The sequence below is a fragment of the Bufo gargarizans genome, chromosome 7, assembly GCF_014858855.1.
Source record: "Bufo gargarizans isolate SCDJY-AF-19 chromosome 7, ASM1485885v1, whole genome shotgun sequence".
Classification (NCBI taxonomy): Eukaryota; Metazoa; Chordata; class Amphibia; order Anura; family Bufonidae; genus Bufo; species Bufo gargarizans.
The window spans coordinates 47,212,818-47,230,337 of record NC_058086.1 but is presented as its reverse complement, the minus strand read 5'-3'; the positions used below and the strand labels follow the sequence as shown (position 1 = coordinate 47,230,337).

At 45.8% G+C, this 17,520-nt stretch overlaps 1 protein-coding gene across 1 annotated transcript; it reads right to left on the bottom strand.

The window, feature by feature from the left end:
• Nucleotides 1-10,574: 10,574 nt before the first annotated feature.
• On the bottom strand, nucleotides 10,575-14,365 carry PSMA4 (proteasome 20S subunit alpha 4). Its single transcript, XM_044300849.1, has 9 exons — nucleotides 14,252-14,365; nucleotides 13,626-13,677; nucleotides 13,475-13,517; nucleotides 13,175-13,337; nucleotides 13,015-13,092; nucleotides 12,419-12,507; nucleotides 12,044-12,174; nucleotides 11,653-11,776; nucleotides 10,575-10,846 (listed from the first exon to the last, which is right to left on the bottom strand). Exons 2-9 carry the CDS (start codon nucleotides 13,626-13,628, stop codon nucleotides 10,692-10,694), a joined length of 786 nt encoding a protein of 261 aa, XP_044156784.1. The 5' UTR covers nucleotides 13,629-13,677; nucleotides 14,252-14,365; the 3' UTR covers nucleotides 10,575-10,691.
• Nucleotides 14,366-17,520: the final 3,155 nt, after the last annotated feature.

Here is a 17,520-nt window from a genome sequence, read left to right as displayed (position 1 = left end):
CTCTCTTAGGGTGACAGACGGGTGTGAGTGAATGTGTTGGACCCTGGACTTGATCAGTAAGACCTTCTGAAGGGGCAACAGACACTTCTGGGTTCTGGAGTCTAGAATCATCCCTAGGAAGTTGCACCTCTGACTTGGACATAAACTGGACTTTTCTAGATGTATCTCCCATCCTAGCTCTTTTAGAACTTCCTTCAACCAGGCAATCTGTCTATGAAGGGCCCGATGCGATTGGGACATCATTTCTGCCACGATTTTTGTAAACACCCTGGGAGCCTGCGAAAGCCCAAAGAGTAAGGCCTGAAATTGAAGAGGAAGTACTTCCTGATCCGATTGGACTGCTACCCTCAGAAACTTCTGATGGCTGGGATGGATAGGGACATGGTAATATGCATCCCTCAGGTCCACAGTGGCCATAAAGCAGTTCAGGAAAAGATTGCTTACTGCTGACCTGATTGACTCCATACGAAACCTCTCGTACATCAGATACTGATTTAAGCACTTTAGGTTTATTAAGGTCCGAAATGAACTATTTGGTTTCTTGACAAGAAACGGGAGAGTAAAACCCTTTTGTCACTTATTTTGCTCTATTAGAGAGAGAACTTCTGTAATGATAGCCAACTGCTTTGCTGGATCTGACCGGTAATCTGTGACCACAAACCTCCCCTCTGGAATGCTTTGAAAATTTAACCTCAGGCCTTCCCTTACCACCGAGTTTATGCAAGCACTGTGGGAAATTTCCTGCCACCGATCTGCAAACAGAGACAGACGACCTCCGACAGGGGACCTGGCGACATTGGGACTGTTTCTTAGAGGCATCAGACCCGGGAAAAAGAAACCCCTTATTCTTTCTAGTGACACCAGAAAACTGCTTTGCTCTTTCCTTCCCTTTAAACCCTTCTTTATTATATCTAGGACAGAAAGATCTCCTAGGGGGTTGACCAGCGGAGGGAAACCCTTTTTTCCTGTCGGAAGCCTTTTCTAAAAGGTCGTCAAGGACTGGGCCAAACAAAAACTCACCCTGACATGGGATAGCGTAAAGCTTAGCTTTAGGCCTCATGCACACGACCGTTGTTCGGGTCTGGATCTGAGCCGCAGTTTTTGCAGCTCGGGTGCGGACCCATTTACTTCAATGGGGCCGGAAAAGATGCGGACAGCACTCCATGTGCTGTCCGCATCAGTTGCTCCGTTCCGTGGCCCCGCAAAAAAAATATAGCATGTCCTATTCTTGTCCGTTTTGTGGACAAGAATAGGCATTTCTACAATGAATGGGCCCCCTGTTCCGCAAATTGCTGAAGGGCACACGGGCGGCTTCCGTTTTTTGCGGATCTGCGGTTTGCATACCGCAAAAAAACTGAACGGTCATGTGTATGATGGCTTAGAGGAAGAGTCCCCATTCCAGCCCTTTAACCAAATAGCCCTATGGGCAGAGTTGGATAAGGCCAAAGCCATGGCAGAGAATCTTAAGGAATCCGCAGAGGCATCAGCCAGGAAATCTAGGGTGTTGTTTATAATGGGGAAAGAGGTAAGCAACTGCTCCCTAGGGGTACCCCCTTTAATGTGGGACTCTAACTCTCCCATCCACACCTTTAGGGACCTAGCGACAGAGGTAGCGGCAATAGCAGGTTTAAAAGCTGCTGCAGAGGCCTCCCAATTTTTCTCTAAGTAAACCTCTGCCCTTCTGTCCATTGGCTCCTTAAGGGAACCCAAAGCCTCTAAGGGTAGAGAATTTTTTCTGGTTATCTTAGCTACGGGAGCATCCAGCTTTGGGGCCCTATCCCAGGGGGCGGAGACCTCTTCATCAAACGGATATTTTCGTTTAACAGAGGAAGGAACGAAAAACTTCCCATCTGGTCTTTTCCATTCCCTGGCGATTACCGCCTGAATGTTCTTATGTACATCAAACACCTTCCTCTTTCTAGGACCCAGGCCCTCAAACATAGAGTCCTGCACCGAGTCCTGCACCGATTGCTGAGGTCGTTGATCATCCAAACCCATAGTAGCTCTGACCGCCTGTCGGACGGTAAAAATTAAATTAAGAATTATTAATTATGGTCATAAAATAATTAACCATGAAAAAATAAAATTAAAATTCTGGAATAATGACCTGGTGAGTTGTAGACAACCTAATCGATACAATTCACATCTGAGTCCGACTATTTCCTCAGATAATAAGTTATTTTGACGTAAGATGACATTAATGCTAAAGGTGTAGTTCTGCATTATACAATAATACACAGGTATTATAAAAAGATGCAGATTTATTAGTTACAAGGTTATAAACATAAATAAGTAAATAAACACAATGATACATGCAAATTAATATATATAGTGTTAATATAAAGCATTACAAGCTTAACAATACATGTGAGTAGAAGTAACTTGTCACATTATAACCAAGCTATTATTAGGTTAGGATATCAAAATTGGAAAATAATTTATATACATCACTTCTGTTCAGAGGAAACCTCATGATATCAGGATGGGCATGTCTAATCCTAGACATCAATATGGAATGCTAAATACATTCCGCCCCCTTCTAACCAACTACACATCACATGACTTCAGGCATGGGCAAATCCATTCAAGGATATAACTTTATCCTTCCGCCCCATCCTGGACTATTTTCACATATTATGACTTTGGTAAGACTATTAAGACAAACAACAGGGATCTATGATCAAAGCTATTATTATATCTTAAATGGGAAGAACTTGGAACAAGTCTTTCCTGTGGGAATCTATCACTAAGCTTGGCGAAGACTATTACTATCAATATATATAAGCGATCATTTAATGCTTTGATAGATTATGAGCTTTGATTCTTCTGCAGGTAGAATAAAGCCTCACAATATCCTAAGACTACATCTCAATATGAAGATAATCAATTTATTTATTTATTCGCCAATCTAGATGGTATAATTTCACCCACATTATCCAATTAGTCTCGATGAAATATCATTATTTGTATCTCTTACCAAGTCCTAGTAGGAATCTCACTTCTGCTCCTAGGAAAGCTGGGTGGTCCATCATTGCATATCTCATCATAACTTTCATCTTGATAGACCCCTCTAGAGAGCTCAACTTGCCCTTGTGTGTCTGAGCCTGTCTTCTAACCTCTGTAGGTGTCTAGCTCTTTGGTTTTCTGATCTCCTGGTTGCTTGGTTTCTCTGGGATCCTTCCTAATCCCTGTATCTGGCTTATTACCAAACACTTATCAGTTAGACACACCTTCCTAATTTGGAACTTTCCAATCACTGTCGGTTAGGCGTGTACACACGATAAGGACTATGAGGTCATTGTATTAACCAGAATGCATTTCTGCTGCTATTGTAATGTGACCTACTTATACCTAGGTGGCACTGTTGTATAAGCTATTAGCATCATACTATAAAGAGTTAACTACGGAAGTTTGACTTCATCATGCATTCTATACATTTGACATCTAGAACCTTAAATCAGAACGATGATTAACTTTGACACATATACTAATTAAAATGCAGACTTAGTGGTACCATTAGACATCTCTCAATCTGTCAAATTTATAGTACAGATAAGAATACAATCGGACACTTGCACGTGTATCTTCAAACAGTAGTTAATTGCTAGTTAGAATAACAGCTCTCTTCAGACAGAGACTCATTAACACAGTCTTATACTTATTCTTCCTATATTTTAGGGGTGGAAGCATTTTTAGTGAGAATTATATAATATAATAGATGTATTATGTATCTTTTATAACATTTAACAACATACATAATACAATATATCCTATTGATTATCTTATACTTAAAGAATTAAGGTTCATTACATATATATTATATTTTTTTTTTCACATATTTGTTTCTTATCTCATTCCTCCATTTACTCTCCCCCATTATCAGACAGCAAGCTGTAGGTGATTTGTACCAGATGTTTAGGGAACATACTAACTTCCTCATGCTTTATCTTTAAATATAAATCTTTTAAAAGACAAGAAGTACTCTCTCAAACTGGCACAATTATAGAGAAAAAAAATGATGATTACACTTACCGATAATCAGATTTTCCAGACCCCACGACAGCGCCACAGAGAGAGGATCAGCCCCCAGGGACAGGAAACCTGCAGAATAAAAAGGTGGAGCCTCTCTCCAACCTCAGTGGTTTACAGAGCATGAGAGCGACTCCGGCCCAGGTTAGTTTATCTAATTATGTAAATATATATATACCGGTATTAATTTTTTTTTTTCACACCCCACACCCTGTGCAACTCAAGTCAAGAAACCAGAAACATCAGGGAGGGAATAAGGAAGGGTGCTGTCGTGGGTTCTGGACAATCCGATTACCGGATTGGGGGGGGGGGGGGGGGGGCACCACTTGCAGAACTTCTTACCGACAGAAGAACAGAGACAGAATTTAGCTGGAGCCGATAGTGACGGTAAGGTAGAAGGAGAAGACCACGTGGCAGGCTTACAGGTTTGCACAATAGAAACATTAGCCCTCCCCTCCCAAGAGGTAGACTGCGCAAGTAGAAAAAGTTCCCCTACCTTCTCACTATTGTCTTTGCTGAATGAATATCAACATCTATCTTTTACCTATGATCAACTGGTGTTACAAAAAATCGTTGGACACCAGGTTGGGTCATTTGTGAAAAAATACCTCTGATGCCTATCTAAATACTGCATCTATGTCCCTTGATGAGCCCACTTTACACACTGGGGGAAACGCGTTGGCATAAAGGGACCTAGAAATTAATTGTGATGACCTTTGCAAACTGTGTTAATCAGGATACAATTCGATATCGCAGAAATTGTACTGAGCATCTATTCATCGTTATGTATTGAGCAATGACTCACCTTGATGTATTCAGCATCTATCTATTTTGATGTACTTAGCATTTATTTATTTTTGTGTACTCAGCGTTAAATTTTTTTGGTATTTATAGTAGGGTATCTAATAGACCCAGCTTAGGACACCTTATTTAGGTGCCTTGCATATCTGTCTTCAGGGCCATCCGAGGGCTTGTAGGAGGTTCCTGAATACAGGATCGCCCCCATCGGGGCGGCCATTCAGTTCTATAGGCAGGGATTAATAGCATAGGGTGAGAATCAGGGAAGGGTCCCCCATCAGACCATCACCATCCTGCCTAGAAATCTTCCCTATCCCGTATTGTGGAATACGAATGACTGCTGAGTTTATACAGCCTTTCTTTTGATTTAATATTTCCTTTTTGTTTAGCATATTTTGTGTTGGGTAATTTTAGCGCTTTGAATAAAGGCTACGTTTTAATCAGGGTTGTACTCTGTGAATACTCTATATTTGACTTTATACTGCCTTGGCATACTGACCCTCTGACGGGCTACTGTCTTAGCTGTGATTCCAGAAGAGATGTAAGCCAGAGAAAAAATGACCTAAGCTATCCGGCTAGTGAACTCTTCGAGGCCGCCTTACCCTTATTTATGCCAAAAAGGAAACAAAAGCGCGGATGACTTCTCCAATCCTTAGTTACCCCTAGGTAACGTTTAAAGGGGTTGTCTGGGTTCAGAGCTGAACCCGGACATACCCTTATTTTCACCCCGGCAGCCCCCCTGAGCCTAGCATCGGAGCATCTCATGCTCCGATGCGCTCCAGTGCCCTGCGCTAGATTCACCGGCTCTGAGGGGCGGGCTTTAGCTCTGCCCTAGCCGTTTTACTGGCTAGGGCAGAGCCAAATCCCGCCCATCAGTGCCGGTGACGTCACCGGGGTTCCTGTCAGCCCCATAGAGAGCCCCGGTACGTCACCGGAACTCAGAAAAATGCCTTTGCCCTGTGCAATTTAGCGCAGGGCAAAAGAGAACATCGGAGCATGAACTGCTCCGATGCTCATGTCAGGGGGGCTGCCTGGGTGAAATTGGAGGGCTGTCCAGGTTCAGCTCTGAACCTGGACAACCCCTTTAAGGCAGCTCCGAAAGGTTTGGACAGTGGCAACTTATTCCTTTAGATTCCTGGGCTTATCAGAAGTGCTTGAAAAGTAATGAAAGGTAAGGACACCCAGATGGAAGCATAAGGAATCTAAACGCTAACTAGAGGTCCGAACCTAAAGAAAAAAGGGTCGGATAAATAACATTCTAGGAATTTTTAATACCGGACATTATACTTAAATCTAGCATAATCTTATAAAAGAAATCTCAAATGGGTTTCTCATCAAGTTTTTATCAAAATAATCGTAACAGATTTTAACAAAACATCTTAGAGAAGTACTTATCTTGACAAGGAATGACCAACTGATTGCTGAACACTGATTCCTTTGGTGCAGAATATATTGCGAGACAGATGCTTTGATCCAAGATCCACTGGAGGCCTTGTGTTACATCTACCAGAAGAACTTTAGATGTCAAATCTCCTTCTTCGCAATCTGGTATCCATGATGGAAAACTACCATGGCCTCCATCACCCGTGGGAGCTCACAGGTCTGCCGCCATAGGTCCAGAGAGCCCACTGGACCTTTCAGTTTTGGAATTGTAGATCCGCAGCAAGTATTTATAGAGTTTGCTGGTGCGCCGTACCTCCTGTAGGCCATCCAGACTAAATGTTCCAGACCATCCTATTACTCCCCACCAGGAGCCATATAGGGCTCTGTTGATACACCATACATACTGTAGGGCATTCAAGCAATATGGTCCAGCCCATTTTCTCACTCCTTATCAGGAGTATTATAGGGCTTTGTGGAGTGCTATGCCTATTCTAGACTATTAAACTACAAATTGACAACCAAACATATAGCACAGAACTAGTTCACTCTGCATGCATAGCCACCAAGATAGACCGCCACAAAGACTTAGCGGCACCCCAGGCACATACTCACTCAGAGCCAAGTTCATTCATCCAGACACTGCTGCATGAGCGGTCCACTATTTAGACATGGCAACAGAAGACACCAGCCATGCAGACACAGCCGTCCCTCATGCCGACACAGTCATAGAAGCCGCCATGTGGAGCTGTCCGCTGATCAACACACTAGATAAACTCAGCAGCAGGAGACAGCAAAAGCAGTCATCCTAGCAAGCATAAACACAGAAGCAAACAGCTCCCTAGGTACATGAGGCCAACCAGGCAAATACCAAAATGTAGCCAGCCAGACAGCCACAGCCTCCAAGGTAATCACCCAGACAGTCAAAGACTCAAAAAAGCCAGCCCGCCAGACAGGCACAGTCCCAAAGGTAGGCAGCTAGATGGGCACAAACTGAATGGTAGCAAGCCAGCCAGACAGGTACAGGCTTCAAAACAACCAGCCAGCCAGACCGGCACAGGCCCAAAGGCAGCCAGCCAGACAGGCACAGGCCCAAAGGCAGCCAGCCATACAGGCACAGGCTCAAAGGCAGCCAGCCATACAGGCACAGGCTCAAAGGCAGCCAGCCATACAGGCACAGGCTCAAAGGCGGCCAGCCATACAGGCACAGGCCCAAAGGCAGCCAGCCATACAGGCCCAAAGGCAGCCAGCCATACAGGCCCAAAGGCAGCCAGCCATACAGGCCCAAAGGCAGCCAGCCATACAGGCACAGGCTCAAAGGCGGCTAGCTAGACAGGCACAGTCTCACAGGTATTCAGCCGACCAGTCATATGCTGTAGGTGCAAGCCAAACAAGCATTGTCGCAACAGGCATTCATCCCACTCAGCAAAAAGATGCTACAGGCGTTCAGGCGACCTACAGAAAAAAAAATGCAAGACATTCCACCAAGCAGACATATATGGAAAGACCTTTAGCCATACAGGCATCAGTAATCAGAAAAAAAAAAAAAATAACAGACGTTCAGGCAAGAAGGCCTGAACACAGTCAGTCATTCAGTCCTCCCGAAGCCAAGAGGCAGACAACCCGGCCCCAAAGCCAAGAGGCAGACAACCCGGCCCCAAAGCCAAGAGGCAGACAACCCGGCCCCAAAGCCAAGAGGCAGACAACCCGGCCCCAAAGCCAAGAGGCAGACAACCCGGCCCCAAAGCCAAGAGGCAGACAACCCGGCCCCAAAGCCAAGAGGCAGACAACCCGGCCCCAAAGCCAAGAGGCAGACAACCCGGCCCCAAAGCCAAGAGGCAGACAACCCGGCCCCAAAGCCAAGAGGCAGACAACCCGGCCCCAAAGCCAAGAGGCAGACAACCCGGCCCCAAAGCCAAGAGGCAGACAACCCGGCCCCAAAGCCAAGAGGCAGACAACCCGGCCCCAAAGCCAAGAGGCAGACAACCCGGCCCCGAAGCCAAGAGGCAGACAACCCGGCCCCGAAGCCAAGAGGCAGACAACCCGGCCCCGAAGCCAAGAGGCAGACAACCCGGCCCCGAAGCCAAGAGGCAGACAACCCGGCCCCGAAGCCAAGAAGCAGACAACCAGGCCCCAAAGCCAAGAGGCAGACAACCAGGCCCCGAAGCCAAGAGGCAGACAACCAGGCCCCGAAGCCAAGAGGCAGACAACCAGGCCCCAAAGCCAAGAGGCAGACAACCAGGCCCCAAAGCCAAGAGGCAGACAACCAGGCCCCAAAGCCAAGAGGCAGACAACCAGGCCCCAAAGCCAAGAGGCAGACAACCAGGCCCCAAAGCCAAGAGGCAGACAACCAGGCCCCGAAGCCAAGAGGCAGACAACCAGGCCCCAAAGCTAAGAGGCAGACAACCAGGCCCCAAAGCCAAGAGGCAGACAACCAGGCCCCAAAGCCAAGAGGCAGACAACCAGGCCCCAAAGCCAAGAGGCAGACAACCAGGCCCTAAAACCATGAGGAAGACAACCCAAATATTTGCTGTGTAACTTAAGTAGTCATTAAAAGGAGTACCTTCTTTCACAGTCATAGGAGCTGCATGATCTAGGCTCCTTCTTCCTCGTCTGAGCCACATGCCAGAGAATGCACCGGAATACATGTTCCCTCCATGGATCTGTGCTGCCTGCAGTGGAATGCAATACCCCTCCGAGCTGCTTCCTCTTACCCATGGATCTGGGCTTCAAATGTCGCATGGCCTTACTCCACTGAGGGGCTCACGCACCTGCCGCAAGATCCGGACAGAGGGCCCGGCAAGTGTTCCGGAATTTTGGACGGAGAAAATACAGCAGCATGCTGCGGTATTTTCTCTGTCCAAAAATCATACAGTGACTGAACTTTAGACATCCTGAACGAATTGCTCTCCATTCAGAATGCATTACGATAAAACTGGTATTGAGCCCCTGGGACGAAACTCAATACCGGAAAAGTCTAATGCAAGTGTGAAAGTACCCTAAACTGAAACTTTTTCAGGTATTGAGATCCTCTGCCGGATCTCAATACCAAAAAACAATGCAAGTGTAAAACAGGCCTTACAGCCCCATCCAACTTTCCGTGCACCCTGAGGGTAGTTTCACACAGTATTTTCTGCTCTGAAAAAAAATAAAAATGCTGAATCCCTATTAGGTTTATGCAGTTTTTTTTCCTGATGTGGCTTTTGAAGCAGATTTCTTCTTGGTGCAGATTCCACATCTCTTCTGTGGACATACACTGAAAGTCAAATCCTGCGCTGCAGTATGGAGGATGTATCAGTGGATAACTAGGCAGATGTGTCCACTACAGTCTCACAGGGGTTCTGACCCAGCTTTTCCAGGATCCCAAATAACACTTCTGACTAGTTATGCTACAATGCAAGAAGGTTTATCAGTGCAGACCTGGCATTCAGGAGCCTGGGAAAGTTGGGTGACCACCTCTGCAGGGCTATGATGGAGGGTGTATTGGTAACATAAGATATACAATGTATCAACCACAATATCACCACCATCCAGTGAGGATCCTGGGAAAGCTTGGTAATTTGGAATTAAAGGAGTTTAATTTATAGTTGATGACCTAGTCTAGGACAGGACTAAACTAGTTCACAGCTGGACGGTCCTTGTGCTGCCAGCAGAGAGGAGGACATATAACAATCACACCCATCATCTCCAAATCAGGAATCCGTTTTTTATTTATATATCACTCAATATCATCTAATGAAGACTTCTGCAACTTTCTAACAAGCATTTCAGTTTTTCACTATTGTCAAGATCTCTGCCTGCTGTCACTGACTGGGCACATTCTTGTTTACATCCAGAGGATGATGCCTGTACAGACTTTACTTCTCACAGCTGAGGGTGCGTTACAGTTGTATCCAGTTTAGACAGTCATCTGCAATAGGCGTCACGTCCTGACAGTTTGTTGCAATGTATCAGTCCAGAGTCCATCATGTTTAGCTCAGAGAGGATTTATTTAGACTGGATACAGTTGTAACAAACTATCGGCTGTGTGAAGTATAAGGTCGGGACAGGTTTTCAGCTAATGGATGTGAACAGGAATGTTTCAATTCACTGACAAGCAGAGATCGTGAAAAAAAGGTGAGCAAAAGACGACTGAGGCACAATGGAAAGAAATGATTTCTATGCCTGCTGCGAACAGATTTGCACGCTAGTTTGCACAATTTAGTTGGAAATGTATTGGTCCCACCCCTTCAAGGTTAACTCCACCCTCTTTTTAAATTTGGTAAAAGGTAAGAAAAGTTGCCAGATATTTCATGAAATTGGAAAACCCCTGCAAACCCATCTCCCCTGAACCAAACCACGGACGATAAGAATTTCTCAGGGAAATGTTTAAGAAAAATTTGTTTCAGTTTTATTTCAAGACCAAAAAGAAGAAAATCTGTGAGTGCTGAGAATCGGTGCGAAGAGGCCGCCGGACCCGTTGCCCCCCCGGGGCGTCTCCGCCATCACTTGTCCTTCTCCTTTTGTTCCTTTTCCTTCTTCTCCCGCTCGATCTTCGCCTCTTCCTCCTCGTGAAGTTTGATCAGCTCCTCCACCTCCTTCTGTTTCAGGACCCGTATTTTCGTCTTGCCGTTCTCGCGTGTTAATGTGGCGATCTCAACTGAAACGGAAAGAAGGGTGAATATTTGAAGGGGAGGAGCAAGAGGGCACATGTCTAAAAGGGATTCTCCATCCAGTGAATACAACAGTAGGAGATGGCTGAAGCCCTGTCCAGCCTTAGGCTTCGTTCACATCAGCGTTCAGCCTTTCTGTTCTCCTGCTCCGTTTAGGGGCAGGAAAATGGAAAGGACGGATTCGGCACATAACTGAGCCGAACGGAACCTAATGATCCATAGACTATAATGGAGTCCGTTGGGTTTCCGCTCAGAAGAAGATTTTGGAGCGGAGACAAAAGTTGTGCATGCAGGACTTTTGTCTCCGCTCCAAAATCTTCTTCTGAGCGGAAACCTAATGGACCCCATTATAGTCTATGGATCCTTAGGTTCGGCTCAGTTATGTGCCGAATCAGTCCCTTCCGTTCTCCTGCCCCTAAACGGAGCAGGAGAACGGAAAGGCTGAACGGTGATGTGAACGAAGCCTCACTAAATCACAGACTGGCTTGTTGCTAGGGACGAGCTGCCCCGATGGACAGACCGGTTGTTATGCAGAGTATTCATAGTAACCGGACTGTTACTGTGCTGACATCAGAGGGGGTGGGAGAAGTAAGATGGCAGCGTGACACAATGTGCCCACCAGTCTCACGATGCGCCCCAGCGTGGGGCTGTGTGAATTGTGGAAAACACAGGTTGCCGTTTACGGATCCCGCAACTTTCATAGTTGAGCAGGAGCCGTTGTTGGACTGTGGACGGCATGGAACGAGGCTGAAGGCAGCCGTGACCCCGCAGAGGCCTCGCCCCCGTCGCTCACCTTTCTCAGCTGACAGTTTACTGACGTCCATCGTCTTGTTCAGAACTTTTACAGCTAAAGCCAGCGCCGACTTCAGGGTCATTTCTCCTTCCTTGAAGTCTTGCTTCAGCATCGAGACTGCAGCCTGCGGGCGGAAAGCGGAATAATACAATCTGCTGCTTCAGTCCCCGACCTCTGATCGCTGTCAATCGTGTCCTGACCATGTGCAGTGCACACAGCCCTTTGGTAGGGAGCAGAGTCAGACATGATCGGGACAGAGCTTATGCTTCTTGACACAACCAAGCATGTTTCCATTCACTGACAGCAAACAAAACAAGTTCAAATGGGAATGGACACACAGATGAAATGTGACCACGGCGCTGCCAATGACAAAAGGAGGAACGCCTCTTACCGCACTGTTGTTGCCTATACACGTGGCTTTCCACCCCCCGTAGTTCCCGCTTGGGTCGCTCTGGTACAGCTGAAAACCGTAATGCTTGTCCCAGCCGATGTACAGGAGGGAGACGCCGAACGGCCGCTTTCCTGAGGAAGACAAACACGAGTCACACTCCATCCAGAGACGTCTCACAACCTGAGACTTTATACAGAACTAATGGCAGTTCCCCTTAATAGGGGCTGCAGGGCGTGCAGAGAGGTGCAGTTACCTCCAGCCTACTGGGTTTCGGGGGGTTCAGAGGCGGCATCTCTCTGCTAAAGACCATAACACCCACAGACTTCACAGATAGCGCTGAGACCCCCGCAACCAAATAAAAAAAAAAGGAATCACCTCCAAACTGTGTGTACGCCTGCTTGATGTCACACAGCGCGGTCACCAGCTGCTCACACGGGATGGGCTCCTGGTACTGCAGCAGATACCTGCGGGGGAAGAAACCAGAAAATTAACCTCCACCAGTCACTGCACCGTTAAAGGGGTCGGCCCATCTCATCCTATCGCTAGGACACACCAAAGTCAGACCCCAATGTGAACGAGAGTGCATCAGGCAAGTGCAGTCACCATCCGTTCAAGTCTATGGGATTGGCGAGAACAGCAAAGCACTGGCTCAACTATCTGCAGAACTCCAATAGAAGTGAAGGGAGAGCACACTGTGCATGCGCGGTCCTGCTCTCCTTCACTTTGGGGGCCCGGTCTAGATAGGGTTGGGTCCCACGCCTATCTGACATTGGAGGCATATCCTAGCGATGAGGCGATAGCGAGGTGGGCCAACCCCTTTATTCCTAACACAGCTTCCCTCATGCGACCATAACTCTTGAAGCTTCATCTGTCGTCTAATCGATTTACATAAAACTGGACGATCCCTTTAAGAACAGAACATGTGACCTGCGCCAGTTGTCAGGTGATCGCAGTTTTGGCATTTTCCTCACCTCTGTGCGATGAGTCTGAGTTCGTTGGTCAGGACGTTGGCATCAGAAGTGATCCCGGCCACACTACACGCCATATCACTGAAACACAGCAGAAGTGGGCGGGGTTAGTGTCTCCCCGTGTAAGCCGCCATCTTGGAAACCGAATCTCCACCCAACTTACTCGTTCAATTTGTAAATTTTCTCGGAAAAGAAAACCTCGTCCAGGAGTTTGTGGATGTTCCGCCGCTCGGCCGCCAGCAGGACGCCATCGTTGGCCAGGATGCCCAAGCAGGTGCCGGCGTGTCCGATGGCTTCCATGGCGTATTCCACCTGGTAGAGGCGACCTGCGCAATAGAACAAGTCACTGACAGCAAGCAGAGTAAAGCCCATTCCATCAGAACTGCACTGCACAATGATGAGAGTGCCAGTGAAAAGTGCAAAGTGAAAGTGAAAGCTATGTGAGGAAGAGGAAGGGACTTACCCTCCGGGGAGAAGATGGTCGTCCTTGAGTCATATCTCCGAGACTGAGGAGAGAAGAAAACGGAGACTGAGCCCGGCGGTCACCCGGGAGGACGGCTGACAACCCCGGGAGGCCCCCTCCCCTACATTACACAGAAAACCCCCAATCTCACCATTTTGGACTTTTCTTTGCACGGTCACAATATTCAGCGAAGGCTCCGCCCACTGCGACAGGAAAACGGCATGTCAGATTATAGCGTACAAGGTGCGCCGAAGGAATGGGGGCGGGGCTCACAACAGGCAGGGCACGGGGGGCTCACAACAGGCAGGGCACGGGGGGCTCACAACAGGCAGGGCACGGGGGGCTCACAACAGGCAGGGCACGGGGGGCTCACAACAGGCAGGGCACGGGGGGCTCACAACAGGCAGGGCACAGGGGGCTCACAACAGGCAGGGCACAGGGGCTGACAGGTAGTAGTCGTCTCAAATGGGGGTAGTAGTTGTTTCACAGGATAGGTAGTAATTGTTTCAATTGGGGGTAGTAGTCATCTCAAATGGGGCAGTAGTCATTTCAAAGAGGGGGTTAGCAGTCAACCCAGAGGAGGGGAAGTAGAAATGCCAGACATCACTGGGGCTGTAGTGATGACAGAACAGGAGTAGTAGTGGCTACCGGAGGCGGCAATAATGGAGGGATTCCGCTTTGTCATGGTCACCTCTCCCCGTCTTCCCTCCCCTCTCTGTCCCGCCGCCGCCCCGCTCCTCCCCCGGGCAGCTGAGGAGGCCGCCGCCCCGCACTCACCGTTCGTCCTTTGCTCCCCGGGATTAAGCTCACCACACAACCGGCAAGAGCGCTCAGTCACCGCACACAGACACAATCCAACATGGCCGCCCGCGCATGCCCAGTGCGCTGACAGTCCGCGGGGCGTGATGACGTCATGAAGCAGGCAGAGAGAAGGGTCTGCCCTCAGCCATCTTTGGTATGGGCAATCTGCCCTGTGCAGCCGGTCATTACCTGTTAAAAGCTCGCAATATCATAACTTTGTCTCCTGCGACATTTTAGACACACCATGGGGGAGTTGTATCAAAACAGTTGTAAAGGAAAAGTGGCCCATAGCAACCAATCAGCTTTCATTTTTTACAGCTTCTTTGGAAAATGAAAGACAACGAAGCCAGTTTTCTTTTACAACAGTTTTAAGGAAATTCCCCCATAGAATTTATCTACATCCAAAGCTGAGACTCATAGCTCTGGGAGGTGGGGGGCACTGTGATGTGTGGTCAGTCCTGACAGGTATATGTGTATGAAGTCAAGATAGGGCCGCCATCTTTCCCAACAAACAATACAGTACTGGCTAAAGTAAGGCACCCCCCAAAGGGGGAGCAATTGTGGGGGCACGGCTTAACACGGAGGGTATAATGTGGCTTCCAGTATTAATAATGCCCCCCATTAGTGCCCTTAGTAATAGTAATGCCCCCATTAATGCCCCCCAGAATTAATAATGGCCCCATTAGAGCCCCTCAGAATAAATAGTGCCCCCAGTAATAGTAATGCCCCCATTAGAGCCCCTCAGAATTAATAATGCCCCCCAATAATATTAATGCCCTCAGAAAAAACGGAACGGAAACGGAAGACATACGGAGGCATTTCCGTATGTGTTCCGGTTTTTTTGCGGACCCATTGACTTGAATGGAGACACGGAACGTGATTTGCGGGCAATAATAGGACATGTTCTATCAACGGAACGGAAATACGGAAACGGAATGCATACGGAGTACATTCAGTTTTTTTTGCGGAATCATTGAAATGAATGGTTCCGTATACGGACCAAATACGGAACACAAATAAACGGCCCGTACACTCGCAAAAAAAAAGTTTGTGTGAACTAGGCCTAAGGGTCCATTCACACGTCCATATTTTTTTTGCGGATCTGCAAATTGCGGATCCGCAAAACACGGAACACCTGCAATGTACGATCCACAATTTGTGGACAGCACATCACAGACACTATAATAGAAAATGCCTTTTCTGGTCCGCAACTGCGGACAAGAATAGGACATATTCTATTTTTTTCAGGAACGAAATTGCGAATCCCAAAAAAACGGATCCTGAAAAAACAGATGCGGATCCAGGAAATGTGGATTTGCATCCGTTCCAGCCCCATTGAAAGTGAATGGGTCCGCAAATTGCGGAATTAATACGGACCCAAATTACGGACGTGTGAATGGACCCTTATTGTAGTATCACTGCCCCATTGATATCAGGGAAGAAGAGGTGCAGTACCTGACACATCCTATGGGCAAGGGTGGCACTGTTCTTCAAAGAAAGCAGACTTTTTTTTCTACTCTAAAATTGTACATTTAATAAAACAGACTCAGAGGCCGGCTTTTAACTTAATTTTATTAGGAAATGCCCTATAAGGCCTATAATCGATTTCCAATCTGCCTGTTTTCTTACATAAACTAATGAACGAGAAAAGTGAGATTAAATCCTGAGCAGCAGCGTTTCACAAGATGTCATCAGAATGTACAGAACGAGTGGCAAAGATGGAAAACTGCAGAATAAACCGCAGCTCAGCCAGTGACCGGCCACAGCTATACTACAGCTCCTTCAGGAAATGCAGCACCGGTTCCAAAAGTATGTGCGCCCCTATGCGGAACTTATCAAGAGCTTTGCTGATTTTTTCAGGACACAAACATAAACTGTAGATGAGGTTATAGTTATTAATAATCTGTCGTGCTCTATCTGCTTCTACTAGACCTAAAAGGAGAAAAGAAAATCAAGAATTTTTTTTATTGCTTTCTATTTACAAGAATATAACTACTATAATACTGCTCCTATGTACAAGAATATAACTACTATAATACTGCTCCTATGTACAAGAATATAACTACTATAATACTGCTCCTATGTACAAGAATATAACTACTATAATACTGCTTCTATGTACAAGAATATAACTACCATAATACTGCCCCTATGTACAAGAATATAACTAATATAATACTGCTCCTATGTACAAGAATATAACTACTATAATACTGCCTCCTATGTACAAGAATGTAACTACTATAATACTGCTCCTATGTACAAGAATATAACTACTATAATACTGCTTCCTATGTACAAGAATATAACTACTATAATACTGCCTCCTATGTACAAGAATATAACTACTATAATACTGCTCCTATGTACAAGAATATAACTGCTATAATACTGCTCCTATATACAAGAATATAACTACTATAATACTGCTCCTATGTACAAGAATATAACTGCTATAATACTGCTCCTATGTACAAGAATATAACTACTATAATACTGCCTCCTATGTACAAGAATATAACTACTATAATACTGCATCTATGTACAAGAATATAACTACTATAATACTGCCTCCTATGTACAAGAATATAACTATTATAATACTGCTCATATGTACAAGAATATTACTACTATAATACTGCTCCTATGTACAAGAATATAACTACTATAATACTGCCTCCTATATACAAGAATATAACTACTATAATACTGCTCCTATGTACAAGAATATAACTACTATAATACTAATCCTATGTACAAGAATATAACTACTATAATACTGCTCCTATGTACAAGAATATAACTACTATAATACTGCTCCTGTGTACAAGAATATAACTACTATAATACTGCCCCTGTGTACAAGAATATAACTATTATAATACTGCTCCTATGTACAAGAATATAACTACTATAATGCTGCTCCTCTGTACAAGAATATAACTACTATAATACTGCTCCTATGTACAAGAATATAACTACTATAATACTGCTCCTATGTACAAGAATATAACTACTATAATACTGCTCCTATGTACAAGAATATAACTACTATAATACTGCCTCCTATGTACAAGAATATAACTACTATAATACTGCCTCCTATGTACAAGAATATAACTACTATAATACTGCCCCCTATGTACAATAATATAACTACTATAATACTGCCTCCTATGTACAAGAATATAACTACTATAATACTGCCTCCTATGTACAAGAATATAACTACTATAATACTGTTC